This window comes from Pecten maximus, chromosome 1, assembly GCF_902652985.1.
Source record: "Pecten maximus chromosome 1, xPecMax1.1, whole genome shotgun sequence".
Taxonomy (NCBI): domain Eukaryota; kingdom Metazoa; phylum Mollusca; class Bivalvia; order Pectinida; family Pectinidae; genus Pecten; species Pecten maximus.
In genome coordinates this window covers 20,299,136-20,311,567 of record NC_047015.1, presented here as the reverse complement: position 1 = coordinate 20,311,567, position 12,432 = coordinate 20,299,136, and the positions used below count along the sequence as shown (strand labels likewise).

At 37.5% G+C, this 12,432-nt stretch overlaps 1 protein-coding gene across 1 annotated transcript in view; it reads left to right on the top strand.

The window, feature by feature from the left end:
* Positions 1 to 10,718, top strand: part of LOC117333381 (thioredoxin domain-containing protein 11-like) — a gene marked incomplete in the record, with an annotated part of 89,317 nt that extends 78,599 nt beyond the window's left edge. Inside the window, 1 exon segment of the mRNA XM_033892691.1 lies at positions 9,214 to 10,718. Within this exon segment, the coding sequence (XP_033748582.1) occupies positions 9,214 to 9,739 (526 nt within the window).
* Between the last annotated feature and the right edge of the window lie 1,714 nt (positions 10,719 to 12,432).

Genomic DNA, 12,432 nt, shown 5'->3' with positions numbered 1-12,432 from the left:
ATATTGGCCGCAGCTACATTGTAAGACATGCACTTGAGTTGGAATGGCCACAGGTCCACAGCCATCTTACTTTCTTCAAGTGGGTTAACTGCCTGTGACTTGAGGCTGATACAAGAATCCTGCTGGTGTTCTATGTGGACCTCTGCAGGCAAACTTATGTGACTTACTTGGATTAAGCTTTAAGCATGTTTAAAACTTAGCTGCTGGCATCTGGCATCTTGGACTTCTAACTTTTCAATGGACACCAGCGGGCAATTCTGTGCGAGATCCCATCTTGATACTGCTTCTAAACTACCTTCAGGTCAAACAATCGGCAAAAAGCTGTAGTTAGCAAATATTCCCCTGTAGGTTAGCACGCAAGGCTACCAATATTATGGTGTTACAGGGCCTTTAATATAAAATTAAAAAAACTACCCTCTTTGAGGGAAAATATAAACAAATTATACTTCTACATGAAAGCATACAATTTTGTGTAGTATTATAAATGTGCTTATTCATATGTATTTAAATTTTAACTATAACTAAAGAACTCTCAATTATGAAACAAAATTTCAGGTTTTGAAATTCTTATATTGATTTTGATGAAGATCGATGTTGTTGTTTGCGTTAATATGTGCACAATATAGCTTTAAGGAAGGCAGAAATTATTGGTATTATTTTCCAAGAAATATGTATTATAAGGAAAGAAACCTAGGCTGTCATATACTTGATACTTTCCAGACCGTTGGTTTTTGATTTAGGTATCTAATGGCGATAATTACTTTGAAGAATTTACAACTTTTATGAACGATGGCAGTGCAATGTATTTAAGTTATCAATCTCTCAGCTTATAGATTACAGTAGTCATCCATGAATAATTAACTAGGTGATACAGCATACACATTATCTCCCTCTAATTGTAAATTGCTGGTTTTGACTTTATTTCCTGTGGCTCTGGAAATTATATAATTTGTGATGCTACCAGACAGGTACAATATATTTCCAGTTGGATTGAAGATGTTTTTAGATGTAGGACAGACTGATGACAGATACCTAGTTCTATTTTGTGCTTATTAGCCCCTCAATCGGAACCGGATTAGGTGGGGTGGGGGTGTCATTTTGGGGATGTGTCTGTCCTTCCATCCTTCTTTCTGCCTATCTGTCCTCTTGTCCATCCTTCTGATATCTTCTACACTACAAGTCGTTTGAACTTCATACTTGGAGTATAGATTCACCTTGATGAAGTGGTGCGTTTATGCAGGGCTGTTGTATTACTAGACAGCAGGACCACATTTGGTGCAGCTCCGAATTGGGAACTATTCTTCATGAATCCTTTATATGATGCAGTGATATATCTTATGTATTGTATCACAAATTATTCAACAATGAAATATATATCCTGAAACTTTTATTTTGTTCTCCCAGCATAAAGTACAGTATAAACTCAGGGAGTCTGCAGCGTCTTTTAATTGGTCAATCTAGTTTCTGTCCTCTAGGTCTGGTTTCATTTAAATATCTTTGTCAGAAATAAGTTGTATTCATTTATATGCTGTTGGTTTGATAGAAGCATGTTATTTATGTTTGATATACAATAATATAATTTATATATTGAACAGTTTTATGCATTTTATACATACATGAGTGTGAATGATATGAGTATGCAGGTATAATTATAAATGCGTTTTCATGTAAATTTGAATTCTTCAATATCTGCTCAAACAATTAAGTATTGTTTTATCTGTTATTTCAAAGATACTTAATTTGGTGTTAATCCTCAATACAGAAATTAATAAACATTATTTGAATGACTTTCAAGTCCCTCCTTTTGTTTTTAGATAATGACATATTACAAACGGTTGGTGGGTAACCACATTAAGTGGTTTATAAGAGCTTTGTATAATACTTTAGAGAGATAATGATCGCTATATAGGAAGAACAATCATAAGTTATTTAAATGGCTTTGGTTTTGATCAATGATATTTTCCCTGTGATTGTGGATTTAAAATCTGTAATAGTTCTTTAGGAAGGTTTAAGTTAATATCTGCTGTCAGATGCTGCCACGGCGGAACCCAAAGACAGGGAAAATGTTGAGCAGCAAAAGTTATTGTGAACAATTATAATGATAGAGATTGATGGGTTTTTGTCAACATCCATGAACTTCTGACTTCCACATGCTTGCATCGACATGCATCACACTTGCAAATGCAGCTAGTGCTCTCGTGAAATTTGTCTTGGAAATTGATTCCGTTGCATGAAGTTTGGTTTTTTTATTTGAGATAAGTTGAATATTGATAAATATGATGGTTTGTACTAGTGAACAATTTTGATCAATGCACTTTTCCCAGGATTTCCCTAAAGATATGGCACCAGTCATTTTCTGTGAAATGTTTCCCTCCCCATAATCATGCCAATACCATATAACTCACATGGAGCCGGCTCCATTATTTCAAAGAAAATTGGTTGAAATAGCAGGGAGATGGGTTTTTACTCTTAACTATTGGTTTGTCCTTGTTTAACTCCCAACTCACTACATGTTTGTCCTTGTTTAACTCCCCACTAACTACATGTTTGTCCTTGTTTAACTCCCCACTAACTACATGTTTGTCCTTGTTTAACTCCCGACTCACTACATGTTTGTCCTTGTTTAACTCCCCACTCACTACATGTTTGTCCTTGTTTAACTCACTACATGTTTGTCCTTGTTTAACTCCCCACTAACTACATGTTTGTCCTTGTTTAACTCCCAACTCACTACATGTTTGTCCTTGTTTAACTCCCCACTAACTACATGTTTGTCCTTGTTTAACTCCCACTCACTACATGTTTGTCCTTGTTTAACTCCCCACTAACTACATGTTTGTCCTTGTTTAACTCCCAACTCACTACATGTTTGTCCTTGTTTAACTCCCCACTAACTACATGTTTGTCCTTGTTTAACTCCCCATTCACTACATGTTTGTCCTTGTTTAACTCCCCACTCACTACATGTTTGTCCTTGTTTAACTCCCCATTCACTACATGTTTGTCCTTGTTTAACTCCCAACTCACTACATGTTTGTCCTTGTTTAACTCCCAACTCACTACATGTTTGTCCTTGTTTAACTCCCAACTCACTACATGTTTGTCCTTGTTTAACTCCCCACTAACTACATGTTTGTCCTTGTTTAACTCCCCACTGACTACATGTTTGTCCTTGTTTAACTCCCCACTCACTACATGTTTGTCCTTGTTTAACTCCCCACTAACTTCATGTTTGTCCTTGTTTAACTCCCCATTCACTACATGTTTGTCCTTGTTTAACTCCCCACTAACTACATGTTTGTCCTTGTTTAACTCCCCACTAACTACATGTTTGTCCTTGTTTAACTCCCCACTCACTACATGTTTGTCCTTGTTTAACTCCCCATTCACTACATGTTTGTCCTTGTTTAACTCCCAACTCACTACATGTTTGTCCTTGTTTAACTCCCCACTAACTACATGTTTGTCCTTGTTTAACTCCCAACTCACTACATGTTTGTCCTTGTTTAACTCCCCACTAACTACATATTTGTCCTTGTTTAACTCCCAACTAACTACATGTTTGTCCTTGTTTAACTCCAAACTCACTGCATGTTTGTCCTTGTTTAACTCCCAACTCACTACATGTTTGTCCTTGTTTAACTCCCCACTAACTACATGTTTGTCCTTGTTTAACTCCCCACTAACTACATGTTTGTCCTTGTTTAACTCCCCACTAACTACATGTTTGTCCTTGTTTAACTCCCAACTCACTACATGTTTGTCCTTGTTTAACTCCCAACTCACTACATGTTTGTCCTTGTTTAACTCCCCACTAACTACATGTTTGTCCTTGTTTAACTCCCCACTAACTACATGTTTGTCCTTGTTTAACTCCTGACTCACTACATGTTTGTCCTTGTTTAACTCACTACATGTTTGTCCTTGTTTAACTCCCCACTAACTACACGTTTGTACTTGTTTAACTCCTGACTCACTACATGTTTGTCCTTGTTTAACTCACTACATGTTTGTCCTTGTTTAACTCCCCACTAACTACACGTTTGTCCTTGTTTAACTCCCCACTAACTACATGTTTGTCCTTGTTTAACTCCCCACTAACTACATGTTTGTCCTTGTTTAACTCCCCACTAACTACATGTTTGTCCTTGTTTAACTCCCAACTCACTACATGTTTGTCCTTGTTTAACTCCTCGACTCACTACATGTTTGTCCTTGTTTAACTCCCCACTAACTACATGTTTGTCCTTGTTTAACTCCCAACTCACTACATGTTTGTCCTTGTTTAACTCCCCACTAACTACATATTTGTCCTTGTTTAACTCCCAACTCACTACATGTTTGTCCTTGTTTAACTCCCCACTAACTACATGTTTGTCCTTGTTTAACTCCCCATTCACTACATGTTTGTCCTTGTTTAACTCCCCACTAACTACATGTTTGTCCTTGTTTAACTCCCCACTAACTACATGTTTGTCCTTGTTTAACTCCCAACTCACTACATGTTTGTCCTTGTTTAACTCCCAACTCACTACATGTTTGTCCTTGTTTAACTCCCCACTAACTACATGTTTGTCCTTGTTTAACTCCCCACTAACTACATGTTTGTCCTTGTTTAACTCCTGACTCACTACATGTTTGTCCTTGTTTAACTCACTACATGTTTGTCCTTGTTTAACTCCCCACTAACTACACGTTTGTACTTGTTTAACTCCTGACTCACTACATGTTTGTCCTTGTTTAACTCACTACATGTTTGTCCTTGTTTAACTCCCCACTAACTACACGTTTGTCCTTGTTTAACTCCCCACTAACTACATGTTTGTCCTTGTTTAACTCCCCACTAACTACATGTTTGTCCTTGTTTAACTCCCCACTAACTACATGTTTGTCCTTGTTTAACTCCCAACTCACTACATGTTTGTCCTTGTTTAACTCTCGACTCACTACATGTTTGTCCTTGTTTAACTCCCCACTCACTACATGTTTGTCCTTGTTTAACTCCCCACTAACTACATGTTTGTCCTTGTTTAACTCCCAACTCACTACATGTTTGTCCTTGTTTAACTCCCAACTCACTACATGTTTGTCCTTGTTTAACTCCCAACTCACTACATGTTTGTCCTTGTTTAACTCCCCACTAACTACATGTTTGTCCTTGTTTAACTCCCAACTCACTACATGTTTGTCCTTGTTTAACTCCCAACTCACTACATGTTTGTCCTTGTTTAACTCCCAACTCACTACATGTTTGTCCTTGTTTAACTCCCAACTCACTACATGTTTGTCCTTGTTTAACTCCCCACTAACTACATGTTTGTCCTTGTTTAACTCCCCACTAACTACATGTTTGTCCTTGTTTAACTCCCCACTAACTACATGTTTGTCCTTGTTTAACTCCCCACTAACTACATGTTTGTCCTTGTTTAACTCCTGACTCACTACATGTTTGTCCTTGTTTAACTCCCAACCCACTACATGTTTGTCCTTGTTTAACTCCCAACTCACTACATGTTTGTCCTTGTTTAACTCCCCACTAACTACATGTTTGTCCTTGTTTAACTCCCCATTCACTACAAGTTTGTCCTTGTTTAACTCCCAACTCACTACATGTTTGTCCTTGTTTAACTACCCACTAACTACATGTTTGTCCTTGTTTAACTCCCCACTCACTACATGTTTGTCCTTGTTTAACTCCCCACTAACTACATGTTTGTCCTTGTTTAACTCCCAACTCACTACATGTTTGTCCTTGTTTAACTCCCAACTCACTACATGTTTGTCCTTGTTTAACTCCCAACTCACTACATGTTTGTCCTTGTTTAACTCCCCACTAACTACATGTTTGTCCTTGTTTAACTCCCCACTAACTACATGTTTGTCCTTGTTTAACTCCTAACTCACTACATGTTTGTCCTTGTTTAACTCCCAACTCACTACATGTTTGTCCTTGTTTAACTCCCCACTAACTACATGTTTGTCCTTGTTTAACTCCCCACTAACTACATGTTTGTCCTTGTTTAACTCCTAACTCACTACATGTTTGTCCTCGTTTAACTCCCAACTCACTACATGTTTGTCCTTGTTTAACTCCTAACTCACTACATGTTTGTCCTTGTTTAACTCCCAACTGACTACATGTTTGTCCTTGTTAAACTCCTTACTCACTACATGTTTGTCCTTGTTTAACTCCTAACTCACTACATGTTTGTCCTTGTTAAACTCCCAACTCACTACATGTTTGTCCTTGTTTAACTCCCCACTAACTACATGTTTGTCCTTGTTTAACTCCTAACTCACTACATGTTTGTCCTTGTTTAACTCCCAACTCACTACATGTTTGTCCTTGTTTAACTCCTAACTCACTACATGTTTGTCCTTGTTTAACTCCCAACTAACTACATGTTTGTCCTTGTTTAACTCCCCACTAACTACATGTTTGTCCTTGTTTAACTCCCCACTAACTACATGTTTGTCCTTGTTTAACTCCCAACTCACTACATGTTTGTCCTTGTTTAACTCCTTACTCACTATATGTTTGTCCTTGTTTAACTTCCCACTAACTACATGTTTGTCCTTGTTTAACTCCCTACAACTTCATGTTTGTCCTTGTTTAACTCCCCATTCACTACATGTTTGTCCTTGTTTAACTCCCCACTCACTACATGTTTGTCCTTGTTTAACTCCCAACTCACTACATGTTTGTCCTTGTTTAACTCCCCACTAACTACATGTTTGTCCTTGTTTAACTCCCCACTAACTACATGTTTGTCCTTGTTTAACTCCCAACTCACTACATGTTTGTCCTTGTTTAACTCCCAACTCACTACATGTTTGTCCTTGTTTAACTCCCCATTCACTACATGTTTGTCCTTGTTTAACTCCCCACTCACTACATGTTTGTCCTTGTTTAACTCCCAACTCACTACATGTTTGTCCTTGTTTAACTCCCAACTCACTACATGTTTGTCCTTGTTTAACTCCCCACTAACTACATGTTTGTCCTTGTTTAACTCCCCACTAACTACATGTTTGTCCTTGTTTACCTCCCCATTCACTACATGTTTGTCCTTGTTTAACTCCCAACTCACTACATGTTTGTCCTTGTTTAACTCCCCACTAACTACATGTTTGTCCTTGTTTAACTCCCCATTCACTACATGTTTGTCCTTGTTTAACTCCCAACTAACTACATGTTTGTCCTTGTTTAACTCTCAACTCACTACATGTTTGTCCTTGTTTAACTCCCAACTCACTACATGTTTGTCCTTGTTTAACTCCCCATTCACTACATGTTTGTCCTTGTTTAACTCCCGACTCACTACATGTTTGTCCTTGTTTAACTCCCGACTCACTACATGTTTGTCCTTGTTTAACTCCCCACTCACTACATGTTTGTCCTTGTTTAACTCCCCACTAACTACATGTTTGTCCTTGTTTAACTCCCAACTCACTACATGTTTGTCCTTGTTTAACTCCCCACTAACTACATGTTTGTCCTTGTTTAACTCCCAACTCACTACATGTTTGTCCTTGTTTAACTCCCCACTGACTACATGTTTGTCCTTGTTTAACTCCCAACTGACTACATGTTTGTCCTTGTTTAACTCCCCACTCACTACATGTTTGTCCTTGTTTAACTCCCCACTAACTACATGTTTGTCCTTGTTTAACTCCCCATTCACTACATGTTTGTCCTTGTTTAACTCCCCACTAACTACATGTTTGTCCTTGTTTAACTCCCAACTCACTACATGTTTGTCCTTGTTTAACTCCCAACTCACTACATGTTTGTCCTTGTTTAACTCCCCATTCACTACATGTTTGTCCTTGTTTAACTCCCGACTCACTACATGTTTGTCCTTGTTTAACTCCCGACTCACTACATGTTTGTCCTTGTTTAACTCCCCACTGACTACATGTTTGTCCTTGTTTAACTCCCCACTAACTACATGTTTGTCCTTGTTTAACTCCCCACTAACTACATGTTTGTCCTTGTTTAACTCCCAACTCACTACATGTTTGTCCTTGTTTAACTCCCCACTAACTACATGTTTGTCCTTGTTTAACTCCCCATTCACTACATGTTTGTCCTTGTTTAACTCCCCACTAACTACATGTTTGTCCTTATTTAACTCCCCACTAACTGCATGTTTGTCCTTATTTAACTCCCCACTAACTACATGTTTGTCCTTGTTTAACTCCCCACTAACTACATGTTTGTCCTTGTTTAACTCCCCCCTAACCACAAGTTTGTCCTTGTTTAACTCCCCACTAACTACATGTTTGTCATTAATTTGTTTTAACTCCCCACTAACTACATGTTTGTCCTTCAAGTTTAACTCTTGACTCCTTAGATTTTTGTCCTTGCTTGGTTATAACTCCTGACTCCTTACCTGTTTGTCCTTATTTTGTTCCCTAACTTCCTATATGTCTTTTGCTGGTCAGATGTAGCTTTAAAGTTATTATACCCCTGCAACAAATTTGGGAGGGGTATACTGGAATCGGGTTGTCTGTCTTTCTGTCTGTAGATATATTGTCCAGACAACTCCTTTTAAACCAGTAGGCTGATTCCAATGAATCTTCACACAAATTAAAGGATTGTGTGTAGATGTGCATGCAACCTTTTTTCCCTCAAAATTATGGTTGCTATGGTAACTCAGGTCACAAATAGGTTTCGAATAAAAAAATATTGTCAAACCACTCCTCCTAAACTGGTGGACAAATTCAAATGAAACTTTACACAAATATAGAGGACCATGTGTTGATGTGCATGCAGCTGTTTAAATTCCAAAATTTTGGTTGCTGTGGTTAATGGTCACTATCAGCAGGTTTTTCTTTTCCGCACAACTCCTCCTAAACTTGGGAACCAATTTTCACAAAGTTTCACCGGAATGTTCAGGAACAAAATTATGTAGATGTGCATGCAGCTGTTTAAATTCCCAAAATTTTGTTGCCATGGTTACTGGTCACTATCAGCAGGTTTTTGATTTGTCCGGACAACTCCTCCTTAATTTGTGAACCCATTTTCTCTGGCTTTTGGTTGGTGGGAATTAAGTTTGAGGGACTTTGGTTGTGTAATGGGCCCCATTACTATTAACACTTGTTTATGTTATATATTGGTATGCATTATTTATATTATATTTAGTATTACAATACATGTGAGTCCTTACATTGTGTACAAAGTTGTAAATAACTTTTCTCTTTTGGCAGGAAATCAGAGAGTGTTGTGTTTCCTGCTTCCATACCAAAGACTCTTCCTAACTTGATAAAGTTTGTGCTCCACCACTCCACCCACGACCTGCGTCTGGACACGGCAGTTGACATTTGCTCCAATTCATGTATGAACCATAATCGAGTGGTTGTAGCAGCAACAATAGAGACTTTTAGATTACAGAGTCATCAGTACACCAGGCGACTGCGCAGACTCATGTCACATCTGGCGTCCCTCAACAATGCTCCATCTCTCAAACATCACCCAGACACAATGTCAGAATATTCCTCTTCTACAGATAAAGATCTTCCAGATGATGACCTTGTGTTACATAGAAGACGCAAACTCCATTCATCTATTGCTTATGTTCAGAAACAGATACGTAAAACTGAGAAACGGGTCAAAGATGCTACACATTTACATAAATATTTATTGAATCATAAAAATTTTGTATCGGGAAAAGAGCAATTATTTAAGTATTTTACTTCCCAAATTTTAGATAAAAAGTCCAAAGTAAAAAGCTAGTGGGGTTATGAATAACAATATTGCATTTATATGTTATGTATTTACTTTCATTACCTAATATTGAAAAAAAAAAAATTTCCAAACCATTTTATTTCTTTACCTATATGTATACTTTTCATTTCATTTACCACGATGTCCGAAGGCTTTGGTTAAACAACTGGTATCATTGAGATTGAGGCATATACATGTACATGGCCATACACCATTTCCTCTTAACAAGCCTGCATGTGGTTGTCTCTAAAAATCATCCATAATGTCTCAGTAACTACTGAGGGAATGTCTTAATTATTAAAGCTGAACTGTTAAACTAAATAGTCTTTGCAAAGTTACGAAATATTTTACGTTCAACATACAGCTGGTATCCTCAACACAGATGGGTCAGACTGTGTATCAAACAGATTCTAAACATCATACAATTAAAGGTCACACTGCAAGGTCATTGTACAGTATAGTGTACATATAATGCCAAAGCCTCGATTTATGCAGGGTCATTCTAAACCTTTATGCCAAAGGTCAACATTCAAGGTCATTCTAGACTAATAATATTATAAAGTGTTATGCCAAATGTCAACAATTAGTGTCAAACTAAACTTTAATTACACCAAAGATCAACATGCTAATTTATATTGAACTCATATGCTAAAAGATTTGTAACATCAATGTGCATGGACTGATGCATACTTCTTTAAGAATTCTGAGCATCAAACAAAACAAAAAATATTATTCAGGCTAAGGCTAGGGTTGTGCAAAACATTTACTGTTTGAGTTACAATGTCTTGAGGCCTGAGGGTTGGATGAATTTTTCATTGTTTGGGCTACATAAATCTGGTGGCCTGGGAATTAGGTAGAACATTCATTGTTTGAGTTACCAAGTCTTGTGGCCTGGCGGGCCATGGTGGCTGAGTGGTTAAGGTGTCCTAACACTTTATCACTAGCCCTTGACCTCTGGGTTGCGAGTCCGAAACCTACGTGTGCCAGTTGCCAGGTACTGACTGTAGGCCGTTGGTTTTTCTCCGGGTACTCCCGCTTTCCTCCACCTCCAAAACCTGGCACTTCCATAAATGACCCTGGCTGTTAATAGGACATTAAACAAAACAAACAAAATTGTGGCCTGGGGATTGTGTAAAACTTTCAATGTTTGAGTTACAGAGTCTTGTGGCCTGAGGGTTGTGGAAAAATTTAATTACATGAATAATTGAGTCAGACTTATGATTGTGTAAAAATTTGGCCGCTGTTATGTAACGAACAAAACACATTGCATGTAAAACAATATGAATTATGATTCAGAAGTAATTATGTTGAGAATGGATATTTTAGAATATCAATTTCTGTCTTAATTTATTCCGGATACAATAAATGTCACAGATACAATCAATGTAAATGAGGATTTAAATGGATGTGTTACTGCGACATCAACATACCACATTAGGTCTGTGAATTGTGTCTACGATCTTTTGCTGGCTGGCAGATTTGATTGTATTGCGATCATTTAAGTGATTAGTTCTCCCGTATTTGAACTATAAATATTCACTCTGTCATACTCCTGGGGATTTCTAATTTTGTCTTCCTTATAATTTGATTTTGAAATGATCCTCCAAAATGGTATTAAGTGTATCTCTAGTGCTATAATAACTTGCTTTACATGAGTGATTTGTATCATTCCAAACTCGACACCACAAGTGTAGTTATTGTTTGTGTATTATATTTGTGTCAGTCATACAACCCTCAGGATTCATGGTTTGATGAGCAGGTTTTACTCAACACAGACAGGATATATGTTGGTATATTAGAGTTACTGCAGTCTCAATGATTGGGTGATAATAGTGATGTGAACATAATAGGACAGGCTGTTAGGTTTATGGTCATATCTTACAATCCTGACCAGTTAGGTTTATGGTCATATCTTACAACCCTGACCAGTTGGCTAAAAGCTATGAATTTATGTGTCTGTGGACAATAAAAATTGATATATTGGAATACCTGTTATAGTGAATTTCAAATATGTGATTTATCCCACCCCCCATCAGATGGTTGATTATTCAAATCCTGATCTGCAAAACACCATGGTGACAGGAAGCCATCTCAGATTTGGACAGTGGAATATTTTATTGCTATTTCTTGAGAAGTACAGGAGGGATATTTCTTAATCTTCACATGTAGGTTTACCATAGTTCCTACTTGTGTCCATTCATTTACAAATCTGTTCAGGAAAACAAAATGGCAGATAGGCAGCCATCTTGGATTTTTACACTTTCAGTTTGTTGTTGCTATATTTCTTTAAAAGGACTGCAGGTATTTTTTCTCAAACATCAAATGTAGGTCATTCCCTTTGTTTTTTAGGCCACCTGAGACAAAGTCTCAGTTGACCTATTGCAATCGCCTTTCGTCCGGCGTCGTCTGTCGTCTGTCGGTAATAAACAATTTACATTTTCAACTTCTTCTCAATTACTGATAGGCCCAGAGACCTGATATTTGGTCTGTAGCATACTGGGATGAAGGGCTACTAAGTTTGTTCAAATGGATGACCTTGAAGGTCACAGGGGTCAAATATGCTAAAATCTTTAATTAATTTTGCCTATTTAATTTTGAATATGATCAGGAAAACGAAATACCCGACAGGCAGCTTTCATAGGAAGGTTTTCTTTATTATCTAATTATAAATAAGAAAAGAGGAAAGAAGGGAAAAGTAGAGA